The 26,859-nt window shown below is 35.2% G+C and overlaps 1 protein-coding gene across 3 annotated transcripts; it reads right to left on the reverse strand.

Annotated features, from left to right (window-relative positions):
- Positions 1-31: 31 nt before the first annotated feature.
- Positions 32-25,975, reverse strand: LOC149827309 (uncharacterized). Of its 3 annotated transcripts, XM_090019267.1 has the most exons (6): positions 24,434-25,975; positions 23,342-23,402; positions 23,075-23,199; positions 7,770-7,860; positions 4,029-4,076; positions 32-391 (listed from the first exon to the last, which is right to left on the reverse strand). In XM_090019267.1, exons 1-6 carry the CDS (start codon positions 25,528-25,530, stop codon positions 341-343), a joined length of 1,473 nt encoding a protein of 490 aa, XP_089875393.1. In that variant the 5' UTR covers positions 25,531-25,975; the 3' UTR covers positions 32-340. The 3 variants fall into 3 exon arrangements, with proteins under 3 accessions (XP_089875393.1, XP_089875394.1, XP_089875395.1); XM_090019268.1 differs by lacking the exon at positions 7,770-7,860; XM_090019269.1 differs by lacking the exons at positions 7,770-7,860; positions 23,342-23,402.
- Positions 25,976-26,859: the final 884 nt, after the last annotated feature.

Below are 26,859 nucleotides of genomic sequence, written 5' to 3' on the forward strand. Positions count from 1 at the left end.
TAACTGACAATAGTTTGAAGATGAAACTGTGTGGAGGTGATCACCGGGGACAAAATTTATTCTAATGACTTGCACATATTTTCACAATCCCCTGCATTCTGCTTCATGAGCCTATAATGTAACTTAATGGGCAAAATCTGGACAATGTACAAATGCAACCAGACATTTTGATTTCAAAATCAGCCTTTTCTTTTTTACAACATTACCAGTGCTATGTATACTCCTTGTGTGAATTGACAAAAGTCAAAAAACAGAAGTTCCCAACTTCCCGTTCAGCCTTAAATGTGAATTGTATCAGAATCACCGGATCATATTTCATGATTCATTTTAGTTTAACAGTTCAAAACTGACTACTCTGACTCCTTGGTTTTCCAGCCAGACGAGTTTTTAACTGCAGAAAGATAAGGTCACATGAACAATAAAGTTAGAGCTCAAATAGAACAGCATGACAAATGGAAGCACAGTTTCTGTTACATCTTAAACTGTGAATAAAACAATCAAGCAATTGATAACATGAATATAGCGCCAGCTACGGTAGAGGATAACTACCAGTTATCAATAATATACAGTACGTAGGCAATATGTTATACAGCCTTAACTAAAAAATGTATCTTTTTTAAATCTTAATTACTCATGGTGAAACATTTAATGCAAGGATGACTATGGTATTTCAAAATCTGACGGGCAAAATAATATCCAGGAACACCTGTACTGATCACGGCATAATGGCAAACTTGTTAACATCAACTAAGGCTGTGGAAGTCAACAATACCCACACGCACGTGAAAAAACTGGAAAGTTACCATAACCCTGCAGAACCTATGTCACATGGACACTTCACTTAGCATGAGTATCTCGTATTGACATGATACGACCAGGGTTACCAGAAGCGCCATAGGACCTGGGGAAGCGCATTTCGGAAGTGCGAAACATGGCGCTTCCAAAACGTGCTGAGAAGGGCCAATTTTTTTTTTTTGCGCACTTCCCATTTATGGGAAGCGCTTCCCCTTTCCCCTAAATGGGAAGCTCACTTTCCCTTCTTTTTCCTTTTTTTTGATTTTTCTTTCTTTTTTCCTTTTTTCGCTTTCTCCTCGCTTCTGGTTCGTTTTTGAGACGATTCCTCGTTCTCTTCTAAGTCATTCCGCGCTTCCCGCTTCATAAAATTTTGGAAGTGCCTCGCTTCCCGCTCCCGCTTCCCCGATTGACAACTCTGGATATGACACTCGGACTGGTTGCACACAAAATTCAATTGGGAGGTTCATCAATATTAAAAAATTCCACTATAGGTAGCAAATTTAAAAAGTCGGCTTTCACCCTACAGCAACACCTTCAATTCTTGTAGATGCTACTTGAGGAACATGGTGGTTAAAGGGCCTTCCTTTCCATCCCTAGTCAAGATAGGGCCTTTTGGAATATAAATCAACTACCCATCATTAATATGCTTTACATGTTATTGATGTCATAAGACTCACAACTGTACTGTAATAGACTAGCCAAATTTTACCCATCATTAATATGCTTTACATGTTATTGATGTCATAAGACTCACAACTGTACTGTAATAGACTAGCCAAATTTTACCCATCATTAACTTCATTTTTGCAACTGAAGATGCACTAACTGCTGCTAAAAACGACACAGACAGGAACTCTTTTTAAGAGACATATTGAATATCAATAAAGTTTCCCATGTGCAAAAAGATAAAAGGACTGTCCATGTGGTTCTAGATCAGTACCTCCATTTCATCTTCTTTCAAATGATGTTACAACCACCCATGATTCCATTGACCTTCTTCTATGAGACTCGATTGCATGGATGGCATTTTGATCATACTCTGTCCATGCGGTTCTAGATCAGTACCTCCATTTCATCTCATCTACATTTGCATCTTCAAGTGATCTAAATCATAATCATCAGAATTGGTACTTACAACTTTTCACCTTGGCAATTTCTTTGGAGAAATAAATGTTTTTGAGGGAAGATCTTAGGAAGGTAGCAGCTTCAAAGAAAAAAAAAACATAGACAATAAAAAAAATACTTAGTTTTGTAATAATATAAAATAAATATATAATACTTAAAAATAAGAAATTAAGTAAATCGTTTAAATTGAAATTTTAATTTTTGCAATATTATTGAAATCAATGATTTTTTTCTTATAAAACATCATGGAATACCTTTAATATTACTTTATTATAACATTTTAGCTCCCAAGATCTCCACTGTCAAGGTCCTGCATTTCTTTACAACCGCCTCATGACTCCAAAGGTAGCATAGGTATGTCCAATAGGCTTCAACAGTCCACCATCACAGAGGCATTGAACCTTAATTTGGAATGACCACAATAAAATAATGGTTTATGAACAAGGTCTATAAAACTTCAAATGTAGCACTATGAGGGTTACCGGAAGTTTCTTCAGTAGGTGTGAAGCGTGCTTCACAGAAACTCGCTTTCGGAAGTTCAATATTCCTCGCTTCCGAAACTTCATGGGAATCTCGATTCCCTCACGCTTCTTTTATGCTTTCCACACACATTGTCCATGCTTCCTATATGTTTTCTCACGTTTCTTTTCATGTTTTACATATGTTTCCTCTCACACTTCCACTCACTTCCCATGTGCTTTCTTTAAATTGGTAACCATCATTGTTAGATTTTAACAAAAATTTAATTCTTTTACCGAAAATTCATGAAATATAAAAATAATTAAATTTTTTTTGTTTCTTTTTCAATTCTTATTCAGTTCTCATATTGCTTCCTTTTTAATTAATGTTTCTCTTTCAAATTCTTCCTATAAATTTTAAAATGCCTCGCTTCTCGCTTCCCGTATTGTTTCCCGCGTATACTTCCTAGTCTGGCAACCTTGGCACGACCTAATCTCATGTAACATTGGTACTTCAAGATGCCCAACGTTCCCATGTTCAAGCCCTTCTAGGTGTTGGAGCCAAACAGTTGTTTCCATAAATGCCTATGCATTCATGGAACTTTGTCTTTCCTCATAAGCCAATTTTGAAGATAAAAAATAGGTGCTTCTGAAGCCAGCTTCCCATGCTTTGAGAACCATGTCTCCAATGACATGAAAATCCTGATTTTAACCTACATTGAAAAGCTATACATTTCTAGAAATAACGATTTTTATTCTTATGGAAAGCAAGCCATAGTTTCCCTAACAGCTGAACTTGAGGTATTATGGCAACCCATTTCTATAATTGATTTTAACACATGAAGTATTCTTTTTTAAGCTCCATAGCCTTTTAATAGATCCCTTTATAGAATTAGTCACAACAGGAGTGTTCAAAATCTTCTTGCCATTATGAGAACATGCACATGGGAGAAAGGAGGTTGGATGCAGGTTTTATTGATTTCCTCTTCATCTGACATTTTCTTGCATGTCACATGGCAAAACAGAACAATGTCCAGCCAGCCGCCAGCCCTCCTCTAAGCTGCCCATCCAATTAGCATAATCATGTCTCACAATGTTTGAAGAACTAACCTACCTACTCTCATGTCAAATGTGATGCAACCTTATCTTCCATATTTATTTAAATTCAGAATAGCATGTTGTGCTACTTTGAGGAAGTATGCAAGACCGGATAAGCAAAACTAACAAGACATTTCTCCGATATAGATAAAATTAACACTAGAATTTAATTTATATTGCATATGAACTACTTGTGTAGAAAACATGATAAACTAAAAGCAGCCATTACTAGAGGAAATTTTGATGGCAGACCCCAAGATTCCAGTTCTATTCAAATCTGAGATAAAATTGGCAAATTCCAAGCGAGAAATTGGAAAAATGGATTTTGAGGTTAATAACCAAGTAAGCAATTAGATCCACTTTGCACTGGTTGAAACTTCAACATATGCAATACTTTCTATTGGTCTTCTACCATGAAATACATACCCTTGAATAAGGGAATAAAAAACAGCAACATACATAAGATGACACTTAGCATAACCTAATGTAAAGACAAAAGGCTAATAAAGTAGGCATGATGTAAACTGTCCAGAATAATTTGTCATATCATACCGATTCTATGAACTTAAGATGCTTCAAAACTTCATCAGTACTAAGCTCCTGTAACAGAAAAAAGCATATTAGTAAAGGATATTTGAACAAGTACCATTCCCAGAGTAAAACTTATCAAAGACGATATTGACAACGGTAATCAACAAAATAAGCTACTTGAAAAAACTAAAACGATCGTACATAATACTTTAAGAACCCATAGTGGTAGGATGTTCTATCAATAGCATATTTTTATAAAACTTGAAGGAATACAATGGACATATGCAATAGTAAACAAATTTCCAATGAGAAGACTCGTCTTGCACAAAAGTACTATGCTTTTTGAACCACATGCTTCGTGCATGAAAACTACTTTTCTAACTTTGTCACATTCATACTGTTTTTAATCATTTATCACAATGATGTGGGGGTAAGCATTGATACTGAATTTTAGAGCCATTAGTAATGATTAAACGAGATGACATATTGACCAAGATACTTAGATCAGAGACAGACCACATTTGACATCATATGACAATTTTTATTTCAGACTTCTCCCTTGATCTACAGATAGTTAGCAACTTAACATAAAGGATAAATATACACTCAAACTTTCTCGAGAAAATGAAAAACTATGCAACACCATAAGAAAATAACTGAGTGCTACCATAAATACTCTGTTTAGAACATGTTTCTTCAATAAAACTTAAAAACGAAAAAAATAATCATTTGTGTTTTTCAAATGAGGGCAAAAAAGATTCTAAACCCAGGAATCATGTAGACCCTCTTGATTTTAGTTGAGAATAACATGTTTTAAAATGGGAGATAAATAACACTTTTAATCAGAAATAGCTACACTATTAGAGGACAAAATCAATTTATGGTTTTACCTTTTTCCCCATTCTTTTCCCCTTCTTTTTGGGATATAATTGATTTTTTGGGTTCATTTTTCAATGTAGAACTCTGCCAACTTGGTGAATGTTGATGTTGTTTTAGCCAAGCAAGCTAATGCATATGATACTATAGTTTCATAAATTAATTAGTTTCAACTTTTAACTTTTAAGATTATGTTTTAATTTTTTATGTCTCAGTAACAACAATGATCATACTTTTTAGTGATTAAAGAAAAATCACACACACACACACACACACTATATATATATATATATATATATATATATATATATATATATATATATATATATATATATATTCATTTCCTCACTTGGTTTCATTTTTATTCCTATTCCATTTCAGCCTTTATTATCATTTTGTCTCATTCAATTTCGTTTTTGCTTCCGGTTTGATTCTCATCTCCCTTGGTTTCAATTCCCATTTCACTTTTAGTTCAATTTTCACTTAGCTTGCAGTTCAATTCCCTCGATCTAAGGTTTAGGGAATACCATTAAGAGCTGGAATTAATCAAGAATCAATAACAACCATATCTTTCTTATGTTCAACCAAAGATTATATTCTTTTTTTTTTTTGAGAAAAAAATCAGAACTATATTTCTATTTTAAAATTTTTCTGGTTGCTTCCCAAAATAGTCCACAATCATCTTCTATGAATAGGAAGCCAGGGATGAGAGGAAAACAAGGAAAATCCATCAGCTTTAGTTGGTTTATCATGGCCCTCTTTTTTTGCTACTCCTACTCCTAGGACAGTAAATAAGATAAGATAACACAAAGTGTTTGTGGCAAAGAGTGCCACACATAATTAGAAAGATAAATCAGCTTTAGCACCTCTCCTTTCTCCAGAACCACAATAAGTTTTCTCAGAAGAAAGAGAAAAACAAAAAGAAAAATCAGAATGCCTAAGATCTCCCCAACATCTGATTAGTAAGGCCTCCTATATTCACCAAATATTAGGTTATAAAACTAAATATGCTTGCCAAATGAGCATGGTTTCTGCAAAGTATTGCGATGGCACCATCAAACCCATGCTCATGTTTGTGTGCCCCTAGGACTAACCAAAACACCCAAAACTAGTTTTAGTTATACAATCAAATAAAAATACTGTAGTGAGGAGATGAACAAAGCCACATGAACCAAAGTCCAGTGTCATCCGAAAACTGATCCAAGTTACATGCTGTTCTGGGAGAGTTGCCTCGAATTAGACCTGTGCAAGAATGAACTCCTATCATATCAGGCTACATGTCAGGTGCTTTAGGTACCCCTAACTCAAGATGAGTCAGTTCAAGCCCAAGGTAAAGGCAAAAGATGTTGGGGGAATTTAAGCTTAAGGCTAATGGCTGAGATGTAGATAGGACTTGAGCCTTGATCATACCAAAAAATTATATAGCTAGCCTCTCAAGTACAGGGTCTCCTTTCAATAGGCATACTTCAACTATGCATGTGCTTATTCATGGTTGTATGCCTAAAGCTATGTTACCTGGGTACCGGTGCGGGTAGGGGTACGGAGGGTACGACACGGAAATTCCAAAAAAATGTGGATATGATATGGGAACACGGCTATATATGTTATATATCACATAAATACAAAATAAACAGAATATAATCTAAATATATAAGTTATATCTAAAATATATATTATATACTGAAAATACGAAGTTATAAACTGAAAATATAATTATATATTATAAATTGAATACAAACTTGTATGTATGGAGGATAAAATGGTGTGTCTGGGTGTCGATGTGTGTTGACATGGGTCCAGAGGGCAAAATGGAGTGTCCGGGTACCATAGGCCTAAAGATGTTTGGATTTAGCTTGGAACTGCCCAATGACCACCCACATGCAATTTTTGGATACCGTCAGGCACCTAAGGCCAAGTCAGTAGGTTTTGACATTCTTTCATATGCATGAACTGAGATCCTAGGATCTCAGATACATGATCTCTGGCCCAATCCCCCCGGATTGGGCCAGAAAACCGTGATTCCCAAATGGGGTTCTTGATCTCAGATCCCTTGTTTGAGTGAACATTGGATCTAGCATGGGCCCCATGCCAAATATGACATTAAACCACACTTCTGCAGTGCTCAAACACGCCCTTAATCATCCATAGTAGTCCAGTTTGTTAATTTGTTCCAGGTCATCTCCACATCATTTTTCAATGATATGCTACCCCATGTCGTGCATATGAAGTTACTACTTTTTTGCCATGTTCATATATTTCAAAATTGCTATATTGCATCTGTTTTATGTTGTTGGATTTACAAGTTCAAGACCTTGAAAAACAATGTGACTCAAAAAATCGCCCAACTTGAACTGAATCTTCACAAAAATCTGACTGTGTTCAGTGAAGACCCAACACTCATCTACCTGATTGACAAATAATTGTGCATTAGATTACATGAAAGATGCAGACATAACCATGCTTAGGCATAGTAAACCATTGACCTTTTGATAATGTAACCAGATGCTAAATTAGAAACTTTACGTTCAATCATGGGATTACTCAACTTGAGCTAATTTGTTGAACATCCCAAGATGAAATTTCAATTCAAAGTTTGCTATAAAAAATGAAATAAATGATACAGAATAAATATGAGAAAAAATATGCACCATTCAAACAGAATCAAAGAATTTTAGTTCCATCGTGTCTATCATAGTATGAACATCATCGACCAATGCACAATAGCAAAATCCACAAGTTCTAATAAGCGAAACATAAAGTGATTTTCCTAGTTGCACCTAAATCAGTGAGATTTACCTATAATATTAGATCAATGTCAACCATGATAAAAGTTTAATAAAAAACATAGAAAGAGATGTAAAAGTCAGCATCATATTCAATATTGACCTGAGGCACCGCACAATCAGCATGACCTGTATCCCATAAGACAGCAGAAGAGCATTCCCAGTCACTTGTTTGAACTTCAAAAAGTGGAGACCTTTCATTTAATGTGGCAAAATGTCAAATACACTAGCCTTCCATTGTAAAGAAAAGCAGACAGTCCAGTTTCTCAACAATAAATTCTACAGTTCTACCTCAAACTGAGAAAAAAAACAAAACTGTAGCACAAATCACTAATTCATCACAAGGGCTTGTTCTATGCAACCCAGACGACATCAAACTTGTTATCCATAAAGGACCACAGTCGAAGATATTGGTCTACCAAAAAGTGTTAACCAAAATTATAAGTCACTTGACTCATTTTTTTCGCAAAAGAGGCATGTTGCCCTGGTGACAGAATATGTAAGCCCAAGACAAGATGCGTCCATGTAGACACTAGTGCTAGTGATATTTTCAAAATATCGCATTTTAAATTTTCTTAAATAAAACAAGAAAGGGAAAACATCACAATATTTTCAAATTACAGTTATAATGGAAATACTATGATACTATCACAATCATATCATGATCTAAAAAACTTCCATTTTCTTTCTATAACTTTAGCATATATCTTTCTTATTCTTTTTCATATTTTGAAAACTTTTCTAATTTATCTTTAAATATTTTCAGGCTCAATAATATTAAAAATATTAATTTTGTATTATTTTTATACTGATTTTTTTAATCCAAAGATTTTTCCAAGAAAATCAGTTTCTGAAAATCTACCTAGGAAAACCCTCTCCCAGAAATAGACACAATCAATACTCATGAATATTATGCATGTATACACGTGAACTTTCTTATAGTACAACCATCGAAGAAGAAGAATTTAGTAAATATATCATGCCTATTAGGAGAAAGATTGCTTAAACAGATTTTTTCCATAAGCTACTGAAGAATTGATGCAATTGCTTTCAGAAAGGCCTAACAACTCTATGAATTTTTGAACTAAATATTTCATGTACTGGTTTTCAGGCAGACATCACAAACAACTTGATGGTAATTCTCATGTCAAATTTTTAGTTCTATGTAACATGGCCGATGCACCCGTGTCGCACCCACATCCATGCAGGTGACACTTGGGCACAACTTCTACATTTTCATGTGCAGTCAACAGCACCAGGGTCCATTTTTGTCCAAAACTGGATTCAGTTAACCCTAACCAAGTCCAATTTTATCTATAGTACACACACACAGATATATATATATATACGCACCCAAGTTTTTTAAAATTTCCATGTCACACCCTTCACACTCGCGCTTATGTGACATAGTTTTAGTTTTATTTAAAATAATTGTGAAGTTTTACCAAAGTTACCAGTAGCTTTTTAGATAAGTGGGAAGCATGCTCCCCGGAAGCACGATGCTCCTCGCTTCTGAAACTTGATGAAAATCTCAATTCTCCCACGTTTCTCTTATACTTTCCACACACTTTGATAGTCATCATTTTTAGATTTTGACAAAAATTAATTCTTACACTAAAGTCATGAAAATTAAGAATAGTAATTTTTATGTTAATTTTTATTTGTGTTCTATTCAATCCCGACTTCAATTCCCACTCAATTCTCATATCACATATTTTTTTATTCCTTGCATCTCGCTTCCTATAAATTTTAAAATGTCTCGCTTCTCACTTCTGCCTCCTAGTCTAGCAACCTTTAGTTTTACTCCCTTCGAAAACATTAATCGCATTAAAGGCACACCAAAGAAGGGGTGGGGTGGGGGGGGGGGGGGGGGAAGACTTCAGGAAATACATTAAGAGGTGGACTTCTTTGTTTCTTTGAAAAAGTGATTTTATGAAAGTAATCAGTTCGGGAAAGATTTTACCTGTGTCCTAATCTTTCATGAGACATATAAGTCCACCTTTTAATGTATTTCCTGCAGTCTCCCCTATAAGGAAGTATCCGAAAATATAACTCAAAATGCACAAGCATTCACAAAGTTTAATAATGGACAAGCACTAAGGCATACAAGTAAGAAGTCCACAAGGGACTATACAAAAGCCTAAAAAGGTTGTACAAGCATAAAAAACAATGAAATATTTATTAGAGAGAGCCTCGAAAGGCATAACATATAAAGGGGTGAAGTCCCCTATTTATACACAAAGAATAAGAAGTGGAAGGCCATTGGAGGCTCCCACATTGAGTCGTTGGGAGCCCCCAACGGTCATATTTATGACCGTTGGGGGGCCCAACAACTCTATGTTGGGACCCTCAATGCATATTAAAAAGAAAAAGAAAAATAAAATAAAAAGAATCTCCTTAAATTAAAACTCATGAGTCATACTATGAAACTTTGGAAGAGGGTGATTGAGCATAGGTTGAGGAAGGTTGTCATGATATCGGAGAATCAATTTGGTTTTATGCCTGGAAGATCAACTATGGAAGCTATACATCTTCTTAGACAACTTATTGAGAGATATAGAGAGGGGAACAAAGATTTGCATATGGTTTTTATTGATTTGGAGAAGGCATACGATAGAGTACCTAGGGATGTTCTCTGGTAGACAATGATGAAGAAAGGTCTCTCTCTCAAGTATATTAGTATAATTAAAGATATGTACGAAGGATTAGTAACCAATGTTCGCACTTGTGGAGGGGTGACAAACAATTTTCCTATAACGGTTGGGTTACATCAAGGATCTGCATTAAGCCTTTTCCTTTTTGCTATAATGATAGATGAACTTACGTGATCAATTCAAGAAAATGTGTTGTGGTGTATGTTGTTTGTTGATGATATTGTTTTGATTGATGAGTCTAGAGCTGAGGTTAATGTTAAGTTAGAATTATGGAGACAGACTTTGGAAGCAAGAGGTTTTACATTGAGTAAGAGTAAGACAGAATATATGGAATGTCGGTTTAGTAAGCAACGAAGTAGTAATGGGAGTGTAGTGAAGCTTGGTGAGCAAGAAATAGCGGTGGATGACTGTTTCAAATATTTGGGATCTATCATTCAAAAGAATGGAGAAATTGATGGAGATATAAAATATAGGATTAAGGTTGGGTGGATGAAATGGAAAAGTGCAACTGGAGTGTTGTGCGATCGTAGAATGCCATTGCGGTTGAAGGGAAGGTTTTATAGGACGACAATTAGACCCGCTTTACTATATGGTACGGAATGTTGGGCTGCCAAGAGACATCATTTTCAAAAAATGAGTGTAACTGAGATGCGTATGCTTCGATGGATGTGTGGAAAGACACTAAAAGATAAGATTCGGAACGAGGAAATACGTAAGAAGGTAGGTGTTGCATCCATTGAAAATAAGATGAGTGAGAATCGTTTACGATGGTTTGGGCATATTCGGCGAAGGCCTAATGATGCTCCGGTTAGAAGGATGGAGAAATGGGAAAATATATTAGCTAAAAGAGGTCGGGGTAGGCCTAAGAAGACTTGGATGGAGATGATAAGAAAGGATATGAATGCTTTGAACCTCACCGAAGACATGACATTGGATAGAAATGAGTGGAGGAGAAGGATTCATGTGGAGGACCCAAAATGATTTTCTTTTTGGTTCATATCGCCGACCTCAATTGTTTGGGATGAAGACGTTGTTGTTGTTGTTCCCTAAATTAAAATAGTTGTTTTTAGAAACAACTATGTAAAAAGACTAAAATACCTTTATCGGGTATATTGACTAAACTACCCCCATCAGGTATATATATATATTAACACCCTCCCTTAAAACTTACAGGAAAAGTTGTCCCAAAAGTTTGGAAATACAAAAAGAATTAAGGGAAGGAATTCAAGTCTTCAAGAGAAATCTCCATCTTTATGGCATATCAAAGAATTGGTTATCTCTATGATGTATCAAAGATATCACATCTTTAAGAACATGTAGAGAGAGAACAAACCAAAAAAAGACTCCAAGTACACAAGAAAAATATTTTATCCCAAGAGTTACAAAGTTTTAAAAACAATATATTTTAAAAACAAGGATAAAATCGTTTAAACAAAATAGTAATCATTTTTGAATCATTAGATAATCATTAAGAAAGACAAGAGGAGTATCCTTCAAAGACGATTTTTTTTATGAAATTGAATCATAATCAACTTAATTTTCAAGAAACCATAACCTTGATCATAAGAAAATTTGATCATTAAAAGACATGATTCATCAAGAAGAGATAAACACTTATGCATAAATAATATTCTAATCATTTCAATTATTCATATAATAAAAAGAAGAGCTAATTAAATTCATGCATACAATTATGTAAACCAAGCTAATACACATATATACATCATGCAGTTAAAGCATATTTAATGCACATGAAACAACAATGAAAAGATAATCATTTTTATTAAAAAAGATGAGTTAATTAAATTTATGCGTATAACAATGTGGACAATATAATCAATTAGAAACATATATATATATGCAATATATTTAATGCACATAATAATGAATGAGAGCAATCTCATCAAAATTCACTCACACATCCTAGAATGAGTTTAAGTATAGAGAACCAAATAATATATATATATGCTATCAATAAAATGCATGAAATTTTATCGATAAATATTTTTTCATACAAGAAAAAAACTAGTAGTAAAGGTTTAAAAAATTCATGAAAAGATTTAAAAAATCCAACATAACAAAGGGAATGATATATGCAAATCAAAGCCAATTTGCGGAAGATAACATGTTTAAAAAATCTCATAAATATCAAGAAATGATATTTCTCAACAATAGTTTGACCCCTCATTAGACCTTCAAACCTCAAAAATCAAGTGTATAAGTAACTAAACAAGAGCTTAGATACAATGTCACTAAAGGGCCAAAGACACACACAAAGGTGTGTATAAACATCTCTTATCTACATATAATGACACTTAAAACTATTGTATCAACGACTAGAACAAGAGCATAATGCCAACAATGGGCTAAAATAACACACGAAGGTGTGAATAAACAACTCTTGTCTACATGTAATGAAACTAAAGATCAAGTGTATCAACAACCAAATCAAGAGTATAATGCTAACAATGGGCTAAAAACACACGAATTTATGAACAAACATCTCTTGTCTACATATGATGACACTTAGATAAGAAGCATAAAAAGGAGAAGACACTCGAGGTAAGAAAGCTTGTAATAGAAACACACTAATGCCATCAAAAATATTAATTTTAACCATATTTCGAAACACCATGGTTTCAAAAATAAATAGTTGTCACAGATACACATAATTATAAGCATCCATAATAAAGACAATGGTCATTAACAGATGAGTGATTAAACACACTCACAATCAGAGATCACATAACTGTCAGTTAAAGTCAAACTACAAGTTGACAATCTAAAATGACATAAAACGAGGTGCACATATAAAATTCTATGATGGACAATCCAAATGTCATAAAAAGGCAATACACATGGAAATCAATTTCCAAATGGGTGAGTTTATATAAAAAAAACTGATTTGAAAAAAAACAAATTTCAAATCAAATTCAATAAAGGTAGATGACCAACCTTAGGATCAATAAAGTGTAATCATATGTACAACAATGTCTCATGACAACTTTTTATAATCTTGAATAAACAAGAATTATGCTTAACATAATCAATTCTATAAATTGAAGTCATAAATGCACTAAGGCACATCACATCTAATAACTCTTAAAGAGATGACAACAACATATTATCTTAAAAGAAAGTCTTTTAAATCAAAAATCTACTATGAGACAAACAAAACATATAACATTAAGGAGATAACACATATAGAGTTTTTAGAAGAATCTTTTACAATCCCAAAAGTAAACATAATTACTACCAACCATGAATACTTAAAGCAATAAGATAAACTAATAACTCATAGCCACATAGGGTATACAGAAGCTATAAAATTTAATATGCCAAACATCATTCATAATGCATCAAACATAAACCTTCTAAGGAGCACAAGCACTATAACCCACTAGGGAACAAAATACAATCTCTTTTGTATGACCATGACACATTTTTAGAGAAAACGAGTTACCATTATAAAATGCATTCAAAGCATCCAATGCAAGATTCATTTTCTATATGAATGTCAAATAGAGATGAACACAAATATCTAAGATCATTCTCAAGCATAATCAATCGAGTATGTTTTTCAAAGAATTAGTTTTGCACAATGAGAGAAACATCTTAAAGTTAAAATATGGGACATGAACATGTCAATATACAAAATATCTACGATATTACCAAAGAGTTAAAAAAACATGATGACTTGAGGTATAAATCATACAATATTCTAAAGTTTTAAGGAACACATAAAATTCATATAATATACCTAAAAATCATGTTTTAAGAGATGCATAGAATCACCAATGATCATTACGATAAAACCAAATACATACAACAAGGGAATTAGCAACATGAAAGACATAAGCATAATATTTAAGATTTTAAAGGAAAAACACATATTCTTGTAAAATATAATTTTTATGACGATATGCATAATTAAAACAAATATTTTATGGAAACATGCTTACGCACAAGTTCTAATAATTAATTTAAAAACCTATTCATTTTTAACATATTTAGCAAGAAGCTACTACATTTCAAATGCATACCATAAATATTTAAAGTAGATAATCCAAAGAAAATACATGTAACTAGTTTGCTGAAAAAATAACCAAATAAATTTTGATAAAAAAACAAGTCCAACGATGATTCAAAAACCAATTAAAAGGATTTTTTGTTTTAAAAATAAAAAAAGTATATATATATATATATAATGATAAAGAAAATAAGTGTTTTCTCATTCATAATGCATGAAATAAATAATACAAGAAATACTTAAAAAATATGAGATACATACCAGGCTATGTCACATGGACTCGCCAACTAGGTGTCGTACCCGCACCTGAAGCGGTCAACTTGACTCTGGGTGCAGTCAACGCACCCAGGGTCATTTATGTCCAACTTTTGGACTTTATATATATATATATATATATATATATATATATATATATATATAATTTTTTATATTTTTGCCGCACCCCCCGCACCCAAGTTTTTTGAAAGTGCCGCACCCCCCACCACCACCACCACCACCACCTGCACCCATGTGACATAGATACCAGGTAAATACTTTTCTTGAATCCAAGTCACACAACGATCATGATTTTGAAAGAAACTTAACTTCTTTTCTAAACTTTGAGTGACATGTTTTTCGATGCACCGAAAATAAATTTAACTTGATCACCAACCTTTGATATCATGAAAGGAAGTATGCAAAAATATAACTAAAGTGGAAGGCCATTGGGGGCTCCCACATGGAGTCGTTGTAGTGCAATGGTACGGTGTGGATTCGGTACACACCGAGCCACGATCCAGGATCCAAACGCACGCGGAAGATTAAACGATAGAGAGTCTGGACAAAACTCTGAGAAACGGGTTTTCAGGACCCGAGCATTGTACTTTGACAGAAACAGTCCAAATGAAAGTTGTGCGCGACTCGCACATCTTTCCAACGAATCCGAAAACACCAGATTCAGAGCAAAAATGTTCGTTCCACGGACTCGGAATCAGGACTGCTAAACAAATCCAACACAGACTATCGAATTCCACGGACAAATTGTTAACAATAGAGTTTGTTGAAACTCACAACTGAGCAATCGAAGGTCAGGTCCAGACCTTTCCAAAACACTAAGAATCGGAATTTTCTGAGTTTTCTACAGCCCTCTACGAATTTTTGAATTTACGAAATGATATAAAATATTGTCAAGGAATTAACACTTTAGATATACGACAACAGCAGAGAGATTGATATTTTCGATGAACAAAGATAATGATTTATTGAAAACTCAAAACATGAAAGATGTAGGTCTAGATCCTAGCTTTCCATAGAATCAAAAAAATTGAAATTTCATGCAGGGAATCTTCAGATAACAAGAAAATACCAAACACAACTACGATGGTTCTGTAACAGTGAACTTCCGTTAGTCCGACACCTTGACAGTCACTTTCAGAGGTTCAAATGAACGAATAACGAAAAACTTTCAACTACAAAGTTATAGGAAATCGTTTTAGCTTTTCGGGAAGCTAAAGAACGCTAAAATCGGATCAGTAATGAGTATGATACAAATGTTTCTTCAGAGACGCCTCTGTCAACTCGTAACAGAAGTTTGGTCTTTTGACAGGATCCGAGTTTCATTCACACACATCCATATTCCGAGAAAACTCAAGATCAATAGAGATAAATCATAACATGAAAAACACTTCTAACATGCATTCACAAATCTCTATGATATAATACAACTTAGCAACGATAAATTATGAACAATCGCAAAAAAAATGCGAATAAGAGTGGCAAAGAACTAAAATGAAGAACCGATGGTGATATCCGGGTTGAGATCGATAATGGTCGCCGTTGGAAAGCAACCGACGCCACAAGATGAACCACGAACAGTAGGGATGGAATCTCAGCCACCACGAAGAAGCTCAGCACAACCACAACATAATGAACCCTCTCACAAGTTCCACTTCTATACTCACAAAGTAACACGTTTCTTCCTTTATTACCAAAGCACCACACTCAAAAGTTTCTCACAAGTACTCTCCAGCCACCACCAAAACTCACGAATTTTTTCAAGAGAAGGAGCCTCTCTCCCCTTGGTCGACCTCCCCAATTAAAAGCATTGTGGCTTGGGAAGGGCCAAAATAAAGAGGCCATGGGTCTTCCCAATCCTTGCACCAAAAATGAGTGTGCAAGGCATCGTTTTTTGCCAAGAGCTAATAAATATCCAACAACCCATTTTTTTAACTTTGGACTGGTCAATAAGATTTGAATGAGATCCAAGATGGACCACACTCATGTGGTGCCAACTAGGATCCCTCGTTGAATACGGATCTCGATCCAGATCCAGATTGTGTAGTTAAATGGATCATGCACCAACACATTAAAGAAGCGAATATGCGAAAAATAAAAAACTACCCTTGGACCCCATACACCCTCTAGTACCACAAAAAAATTTGTACAGGGTACCAGAACTATCCGGATCCATAGAATCTGGCTCCTTAAAAAAAAGATTACATGACACGATAATTGTGAAACAAAGTCCAAAATACGATTCCACAATGGAATCGAGACAATAAAAAAAGCACGATGAGCATCAACTAACTGAGAGATCCACAAGAACCAGGGACGTCCTGCAAGCGTGTGGATCACCTTGGGTAGCGGTTGTTAAAATGTATACTCAAAAGCATTATTGTAAGTATAAATATATATACTTATATACATAGAGATACATATACATATATTATATGTATATGTATCTCTATATATAAGTATATATATTTATACATTTTTCTCTTTTTACCCGAAAAGGGTATTTCTGTCTTTTCACATTTTGCGCATATCCCATTTGGAATATGTTGTACCTTTTTTCCTTTTATTTTTGTAATTCTTTTTTTTATTTTATTTTGCCTTTTTGCACATTCAAAAAGGAGCATTGGGGGTCTCCCCAATAGAGTCGTTGGGGAGCCCCCAACGGTCACAATTGTGACCGTTGGGAGCTCCCCAACGACTCCTTTGGGGAGCTCCCTCTTGCCCTCTTCTTTTTTGTATAAATAGGGGTGTTCCCCCTGGTTGTAGAATAAGCTTGAGAGTCTCGAGCATTTGCTTTTATATATTGAAATACATGCATTATTGCATGTTTATTATTTATACGCTTTTTACGTATTTTGTTCAAGTGTTGTAAGAGTGCTTTCGTGCACTTCTTTTATAAAGTTTTTATGCTTGTTTATGTATTGTCTCTTCGTAGACAATTTTACATGGTATCAGAGCTCGGTTGGTGATTGAAGATCGTGGGATCCTCTTTTGTTCGAGTGCCTCGAAAACCGTGCCTTCGGATCTTTAGAGATTGAAGAGGTGGATCTTACTTCTCAAATATTTTAGAAGGATCTTGTGCAAAGTAGAAGTTGAAACATTGTATTGGTACGTCTTTTTTCTCCTTCTTTTTACGCCTTAATGGGTGAGAAAGAGTCTCACTTTGCCCTTGGCTTCAAGTTGAATGGGTCCAACTATCATATTTGGGCCGGGAATATGGAGGCCCACATAAAAGGAAAAGGAATGTGGGGTTATGTGCAAGGAACGATTCCGGAACCGGAACCCAAGATAACTGTAATGGACGGAAGCGATATCAAGATTCTTGAGGGAGAGGAAAGAATCAAAGCTCTTGAGGAATACTCAAAGAAACACGACGAATGGGAAATGAAGAACTTCAAGATTCTTTCTTGGTTCTTCGCATCCGTCGAAACGAAGATTAATGCCAACATTATCAAATTCAAAAAGGCATCGGAAGCTTGGCATTATCTCGAGAAGATGTATACATCAAGAGATCTATCTCATAAGTATTACCTTCAAAAGAAGGCCCTCTCCCTTACTCAAGGTGAAATGTCTATTAGGGAATATTTTGCCGATCTTTCCTCTATTTGGGATGAGCTCTCTATGCTTGAACCAAAATGGAGTGGAGAGGCAATTGAACTCCGCCACAAGCAACTTGAAGAAGATCGTTTCTTCAATTTTTTGAATGGGTTGAGACCGAAATTTGAGCAAATAAGGTCATCACTTCTATCCTCATTTACTCCTCCCTCTCTTGAAGATGTTCTCACCAAATTAAGTGGTGAGGAGACTCGTATGAGTTTATGTAAACAAGGACCAAGTGTTCTTATGGTCCCTTGTAATCATGAAGAAAACATTGAGGTCAATGCCGTATCAAGACCCGGAAATAATGTAAAGACCTATCGTCCTCCTCATTTTAAATTCTAAAATCAAGGAGGAGATGGCGGACAAAGAGGAAAGAGGGACTATAGCAAGACTATATGTCACTTTTGTAAAGAACCGGGACATATCAAACCCGTATGTCCCAAATGGAAGAAACTTCTCGCTATGGCCACCACCGGAGCACCACAAAAGAAAGAGGCATCATCAAGTGGGTCACTCTCGTTGAACCAAATAATGGAAGCCCTTCAACCTCTTCCCAAGGGGGCTACATCCGGTGCCGCCGTGTCTACTTCTTCCATTCCAGGTAAAGTCTCTTGGCTTTTGGACTCAGGTGCATCCTTTTATATGTCCTCAAACATATTTTCACTTTCCGATTATTCAAAAAATGTTTCTCCATCCTTTGTTTCCACTGCGGATGGAACCTCTTTTGAAATTAAAGGAATAGGTGATTTTGAAAATCAAGATTTTTTTATTCCAAAAATCAGATTTATACCTAAGCTTAACTTAAACCTTCTCTCTGTTTCTCAACTCTCGGACCATGGTTGCGATATTAAATTTTCATGTGATAAATGTTTAATACAGGATCGTCGGTCCGGGAAATTGATTGGGGAAGGCTTTAGAAAAGGCGATCTATACTATATGGAATCTCTTCAAGTTCCAAAATCTTTTTGTAATGTTGCCCGAAACAAAGACATAAATGTGTGGCACAAAAGACTTGGTCATCCTAATATCACCAACTTATCCTATTTACATTTTGCAAAGGACCTATGTAAAAGTTCTTTTTCTTGTAATGACTGTATTTTCGGAAAAATGCAAAGTTTACCTTTTGAGCAAAGAACTATGTTCTCATCTAAAACCTTTGAAATTGTTCATTCCGATGTTTGGGGACCTGCACCTGTTGTCTCAAAAGGAGGTTTTTCTTATTATGTTATTTTTGTGGATGATTTCTCTAGATATTCATGGATATTTTTTCTTAAGTTCAAGCATGAGGTTTTTTCGTGTTTTAGAACCTTTCATTCAATGATCAAGAATCAATTTAACAGTAACATAAAGATCTTTAGAAGTGATTCTGGAGGAGAATATCTCTCTAACCAATTTAAAATATATCTTGAAGATCACGGAATCATTCACCAAAGATCTTGTCCCCAAACCCCTCAACAAAATGGGTTGGCCGAAAGAAAACATAGGCACATCATTGAGACCACTAGAACCCTTCTTATTTCTCAAAACATCCCTAAAAAATTTTGGGCTGAAGCAGCTCTTGCTTCTGTTTATCTAATAAATCGATTACCTTCTAGAATATTAGGGAAAATATCCCCTTTTGAGATTTTATATAAACTTGAACCAGATTATAATAGGTTACGAGTCTTCGGGTGTAAGTGTTTCATACTTACGATAAGAATGACAAACTCTCTCCCAAGGCTATCCCCTGCGCTTTTTTTGGCTATTCTGAAACTCAAAAGGGATTTCGGTGTTATGATCTTCGAGAAGATAAGTTATATGTCTCTAGAAATGTAACTTTTTTGGAAAATGAAAGTGGATTTGAAAAAACTGTTTTGCAACAAGAAAATTTTGATTATTCCTTCCTTTTTGACTTATTGTCTAGTAATGATGATATATCTAGTGATGATGATGTATCATCAAACCATGATGAGGACATTGAGGGTAATGTCGAAGAGCATAACCAACAAGAAGGCAGGATTTCAAGTGATCCAATAACATACTCACGTAGAAACCAAGACACCTTTAGAAGTGCTATTGATCAATATAGTGAACTTGTTCCTGTTCTCGATCACCGTAGATCTGAGAGGAATAGGAGACCTCCAACTCGTTTTGTCTCCTTTGATTCCTTTTCACCCCGATATAGGGCTTGTCTTAGTGCCATTTATTCTTACTTTGAACCTAGAAATTTTGAAGAAGCTAAAAAATGTATAGAATGGCAAGAAGCTATGCAAAATGAACTTAATGCTCTTAAAAAGGCTGAAACTTGGGATTTCGAAACTCTACCCATAGGAAAGAAAACTATAGGTTGTCGATGGGTTTTTAAGGTTAAAACTAAGAGCGACGGATCCCTTGAAAGGTATAAAGCTCGCTTAGTTGCAAAAGGATATGGGCAAGAGTATGGAATTGATTATGAAGAAACTTTTGCTCCTATAGCCCGAATGGTTACAGTTAGATGTCTTATCACTATTGCATCTATTAAAAATTGGAATAGTTTTCAAATGGATGTAAAAAATGCTTTTTTAAATGATGATCTAAACGAAGAAGTGTATATGGATGCTCCACCAGGCATGGAGATCCCTAAAGATAAAGTTCTTCGTCTTCGAAAGGCCCTTTATGGTTTGAAACAAGCCCCCAAAGCTTGGTATGACAGATTTACCAGTGTAATGCTGGAAAATGGTTTCTCCTCCTGTTATACTGACACTGCTCTATTTACTAGAAAATCTAAGGCAGGGATTGTAATATTGTTACTATATGTTGATGACATGTTAATTACAGGTGATGATGTTCAAGGAGTCAAGGGTATTAAGTCCGTCTTGACTTCAAAATTTGAGATGTCAGACTTGGGTTTTCTGACATATTTTCTTGGAATTGAGGTTGCTTATTCGCAACGTGGTTATTTTCTATCTCAGTCTAAGCTTGCTTGTGAGATTATTGACAGATCAGGGATTTCTGATGACAAAGTATGTGAAACTCCTGAAGTTGTGGGAGCAAAAATGAAGATTGATGACGGTGTTCCTCTAACGGATCCTACTCCTTACAGGCAGTTGGTAGGTTCTTTAATGTATCTTAGCATTACTCGACCTGATTTGTCACATGCTATACACATCGCCAGCCAATTTCAGCATGCTCCTACAACCGTTCATATGAGTGTTGTGCTTCGCATCATCAGATATTTAAAGGGAACGGTGAATAAGGGAGTATTCCTATCTTCTTCTTCTGAATTAAAATTGCTTGCTTATACTGACTCAGATTGGGGAGGTGACCCTAGTAACCGTCACTCCACCACTGGTTTTTGTATTTTCTTAGGAGAATCGTTGATCTTGTGGCGATGTAAGAAGCAACAGAAGGTATCCTTATCATCCACTGAAGCCGAATACAGAGCCATGGCATCCACTACCATGGAAATTGTATGGATTCGACGCCTTTTGGAAGATATGGGAGTGCCTATCAGAGAACCAACTAAGTTGTGCTGCGACAATAAAAGTGCAATCTATATTGCCAAAAACCACACCTTTCACGAGCGAACAAAGCATATTGAGATGGACTGCCATTATGTCAGGGAAGAATACTTGAAGAAGGTCATTGATTTACCATACGTGACATCTGAATATCAACTTGCGAACTTCTTCACAAAAGCTCTTTGTTCGCCTAGATTTCATTTCCTCCTTGACAAACTTGCGGTTATCACACCGTAAGTTTGAGGGGGGGTGTTAAAATGTATACTCAAAAGCATTATTGTAAGTATAAATATATATACTTATATACATAGAGATACGTATACATATATTATATGTATACGTATCTCTATATATAAGTATATATATTTATACATTTTTCTCTTTTTACCCGAAAAGGGTATTTCTGTCTTTTCACATTTTGCGCATATCCCATTTGGAATATGTTGTACCTTTTTTCCTTTTATTTTTGTAATTCTTTTTTTTCTTTTATTTTGCCTTTTTGCACATTCAAAAAGGAGCATTGGGGGTCTCCCCAATAGAGTCGTTGGGGAGCCCCCAACGGTCACAATTGTGACCGTTTGTGACCGTTGGGAGCTCCCCAACGACTCCTTTGGGGAGCCCCCTCTTGCCCTCTTCTTTCTTGTATAAATAGGGGTGTTCCCCCTTGTTGTAGAATAAGCTTGAGAGTCTCAAGCATTTGCTTTTATATATTGAAATACATGCATTATTGCATGTTTATTATTTATACGCTTTTTGCGTATTTTGTTCAAGTGTTGTAAGAGTGCTTTCGTGCACTTCTTTTATAAAGTTTGTATGTTTGTTTATGTATTGTCTCTTCGTAGACAATTTTACAGCCGTGTCCAAAACGGGTCTGGAGATTTGGATTGGGATCCAAATCCGCTTCTGTCTCTGGATGCATCACGTTGGGAGCCCCCAACGACCCTATGTTGGGACCCCCAATGCAAATTAAAAAGAAAAAGTAAAAAAATAAATAAAAAAAAAATGAAAAAAAAAATCTCCCTAAATTAAAATAGTTGTTTCTAGAAACAACTATGTAAAAAGACTAAAATACCCCTATCGGGTATATATATATATATATATATATATATATATATATATATATATATTAACATTCCCCCTCCCCTCTATGGTGTGTGTTTAATGAGATTAATGTTTCCGAATAAGTGATACACTATATGCAAGTATAAATTGTTTTTTTTACTCATCACTGCATGTGGTTAACAACATAAATCCAGCTGTGCTCAGGCACTGTATGCACTTCTTTTAGTAGTTTTGCAAGGAGTTCGAGCTATAATTGTATTAACTCAATTCAAATCCAAAATCTGAGTTCCAATTCCAACTGTGTATGTACCTGCGCCACTTTCCACATATAACACCTTGCTTTCTTTGACCATCATTGGATGCTCCAGCCTCATCAGGAATGACATTTTGACATTGAAGCCAATTTCCAATTGATGTATCATTGTTACATTGCTTCTGCAAAATTATGTCCCACACTATCAGTTCTATAAATGTGTTCCCGTTTACAGCCATCTAAGAGGACAATGAAACAAAGTTCAAAGAAGAAACATTCCACCGACACAAAAAACCACAAAAATCAGCAAAAGGAATAACTTACAGTAGTGTGCTTCTTGGATGGTGTTTCTAAGGGTGTTCCATGAAATGGGTTGTCTGGATCACTATGTAAACAATCCCAAAAGTAGTAAAATCAATCATGTCAGAATTAATTACTTGAACTAACAAACTGAGTTTCAAGTGTTAAACAAAGCTTAGGACAAACGAATTTAGAAAAGTGAAACCCAGTGGAATAACAAGTTGTCTGAACAGCACAGTAGAATTACACAAAAATCATTCTCTAGCATTTGCAGAAATGACAAGGTTATTCTAAGTGAAATGGATACCTCTCTAGAGACATTTAACCAGTTACAAGCCATTTTCCCAATGAAAAGCATTATAACATGAAGATGCTAATAGTTAGCCACAAGTGCTGATCTCAAAGAAGGAAAATAAGGTTAAGGAGAAAAAGTTTCTAGCCAACCATAGTGGAGCATTGCATGGAATGACTGATTCACATACATGGAAATTATTTGACATACCAGCACTGCAAATTTATAAAGACTACCAAAAGCAGTCCTAGGATGATCTTTCATTTATCAATGAATAGATCAGTAAAATAAGTAGATATATGATAGAGTAATTCAAATATAATTTGGAGTAGAGCAATTAGGAAGATAAATTTAACCTTATATAAATGTACAAAATGAACAAAGAAAAGAATGTCTGTAGGACCTCACACATTGCACACATATCAAATGAAAGAAAAACAGCTCCATCACTCACATATCCTACCATAAACTAAACAAGGCTCATTCTACAACGAACCTTAGTTACAATATAGATTGATTATCAATAAATCCTCAGTTGACATCAACTTTAAGCTTTAAGGTTCAGTTTCTCATATAAATAGATTTTGATGAAGTGTTTGCAATTGCATCTGAGGAGGACGTTTTGTAGACTTAGTGGTGCTAATGAAGTTATGATTAATAACATCAAACACAGCTTTGTTTGGAAAATATTCCACATCAATCGCTTTCCAACAATATACATACAAAAGAAAAAAGAATGAGGATTCTAGTCTATCAAACATGAGAACAACGTTAGGAGGAAAAGAACACGTAATGATCAAATATCACCAAAGCAAGTAACTTACTCAATAAAAGGCCCGGTCCATTTGGGCACTTCAGCTTGAAATCCTTTTCCAATTTGTACTTGTGTAGTATAGGGCTCTGTATCTTTAAGCATAAAGGATATCAGATCGCTTCCAACATTTTCTGATTCAGCCGATGTTTCAGAATTTCTACCGATGAACTTAGTGAAAGCTTTTCTATACTTAGTCTTGCAACAATGACAATACCACGATTCGATGGGTATCTTTCTGATCTTAGGGTAGCAGCATGACAGATGAAATGCTTCGTCACAGGAGTCGCAAATTAGCATCTTTTCTAAACCATCCGATACCCCACAAATTTTGCATGGCTCAAGACCATCTTGTTCCTCGATGGCCTGCTCACACATCAAACCTGCCCCTAGGGATGTTGGATTCCTTGATATCAATCCATGCATCATCAAAATTGAAGCACACCAATTCTTGACGCTGTCACTGTCATCCATCAACTTGATAACCTGAACTGAAGAACACTTCCCAATTTCCAATGACCCAAGATTCGAATTACCATTTTCTTCATTTGCCAACTCTAGCTTTCCCAAACAATCATTCTCCAAAGTTCGCCTACAGACTTCTACAGCCTCAATGGCACCCTTCCCAATTGGTACCGACCCAATATTCAGGTTTCTATCTTCATTACCCACTTCCTGCCTTCCTAAACAATCATTCTCGGAAGCTGGCCTACAAACTTTCAAACCATCGGCGGCAGGCTCCCCAGTTGCCGATGACCTGAGATCCAAATTACCATCTTCTTGCTTTCCCAAACAATCATTTTCCGAAGATGGACTACAAACCGACACACACTCGCCGGTTTGTGCAGTTATTAGCGCCACCGAGTTCCTACTGGTTTTCCTCCTCTTGTACACATAACCAGTCATCTTCCCTGACGATGAAATCGAACCTGAATTCACCGATCTAACACTCTCCTGATCGTCGATCAGGACGGGATTTTCCTTGCAACCTAAACCGTGCTCGAGATTTTCCATGATCAGATGAATTTCTCCCTCTCTTGGCCAACCACTGTACAGAATGGCATGGTCTGGTATATAAGAGAGTGTTTGGTCCGACGACAATGAAACCATAATTAATTGGCAATGATCCAACAAGAATTGATGGTCATAACAAGAAACCTAGGGCAGATGTTAATCCTGAGTGCCCACGAAAAGAGAAACAAGGAAACCCCAAAATCTCTTGATGCCTCCAAAATTGAATCTTTAACAAACGGGAACCGTGTGTAAATGGAAAGACTGCTCAATTTGGTGATGAAATAAAGAGAGGGGATGAATTCACAATCTATGAATGTACCTGAACCTTCCGGTTGGAGAATGGCCGGCGAAAACGCGGTCAATCTGAGTATCTTTCAAAAAAATAGGGTAACAAACCTCATCAACGCCTTCAACAAAAGAAATCCGCAAACTATCCTTGATTAACAATCTCTCTTTTCCCCTTTTCCACCCTATTTTCCCTCTTCGCGAACGATTAAGCGATGGACTAACAGCTCTTCTCCTTCTTGTTTTGGGTGGCCTCTCCAAAGAACGGTATGGGGTTTTAATGGTGGAGGGCTCCAATTGAATGGGTGCATCGGACGGCTGACAAGATATCAGAATATTTTGAAACCTCATCAACGCCTTCTTGATTTGTGACTCGTGACAGAGCATTTCATTTGTTATTCTGCTATCATAAAATAAAAAAGAAACTTGCTAATTGCAAGACAAATAAAAAAAAATATGTGCATTGGCAAAAAATCTGAAGTGTCAAATGTATCATAAATACATTCGTGAAATAAGTGATTTTATATTTATTTTATGATCAAAGATATTAAGAGATATCCCACAAACATTCGAATAAATAATAATATTCATTACTAAGGCCCACTTTAAATATAAGTGTATAAATTTTGAAACAAAAAAATGAATTTATAAGGTACCTTTAAAGGTTAGGTTATATTTAAATTATTTAGCAAAAAAATAGTAATAATATTAAATATTTTATTAACATTGCATTGGACAAACTATGAAAATATAAAATAACTTTCATATCTAATTATTGTAAAAAGTGTCATGGTCAAAAATTTTATGTTATAATCAACTAATAAACAACACCTATATTGAAGGTTGAATGCTATAGTTAGATGGTAAATTCATACTATCATAACTGAGAGGGTCAAATATAGTGAGGGTTATCTCACAACTTACCTATCAAAAAGAAAGAAAAACAATAAAATCACTCAATATAAACATAAAAAAACAAAAAATAAGATAAAAAATAATTAAATATACTTACCTTGTATCTTCTTAATTTTTACATATAGATGGGTCGTTTCATTTTGCAACCCAAAAATTGAATGTTCTAAGTGAAAAAGTAGTGTTGACAAAGCGAAAGTGAGTGTGTAAGGGAAGGTCTTTGAGAAA

The sequence above is a fragment of the Nuphar pumila genome, chromosome 10 (genome assembly GCF_984573655.1).
Source record: "Nuphar pumila chromosome 10, dmNupPumi1.hap1.1, whole genome shotgun sequence".
NCBI classification, from domain to species: Eukaryota; Viridiplantae; Streptophyta; class Magnoliopsida; order Nymphaeales; family Nymphaeaceae; genus Nuphar; species Nuphar pumila.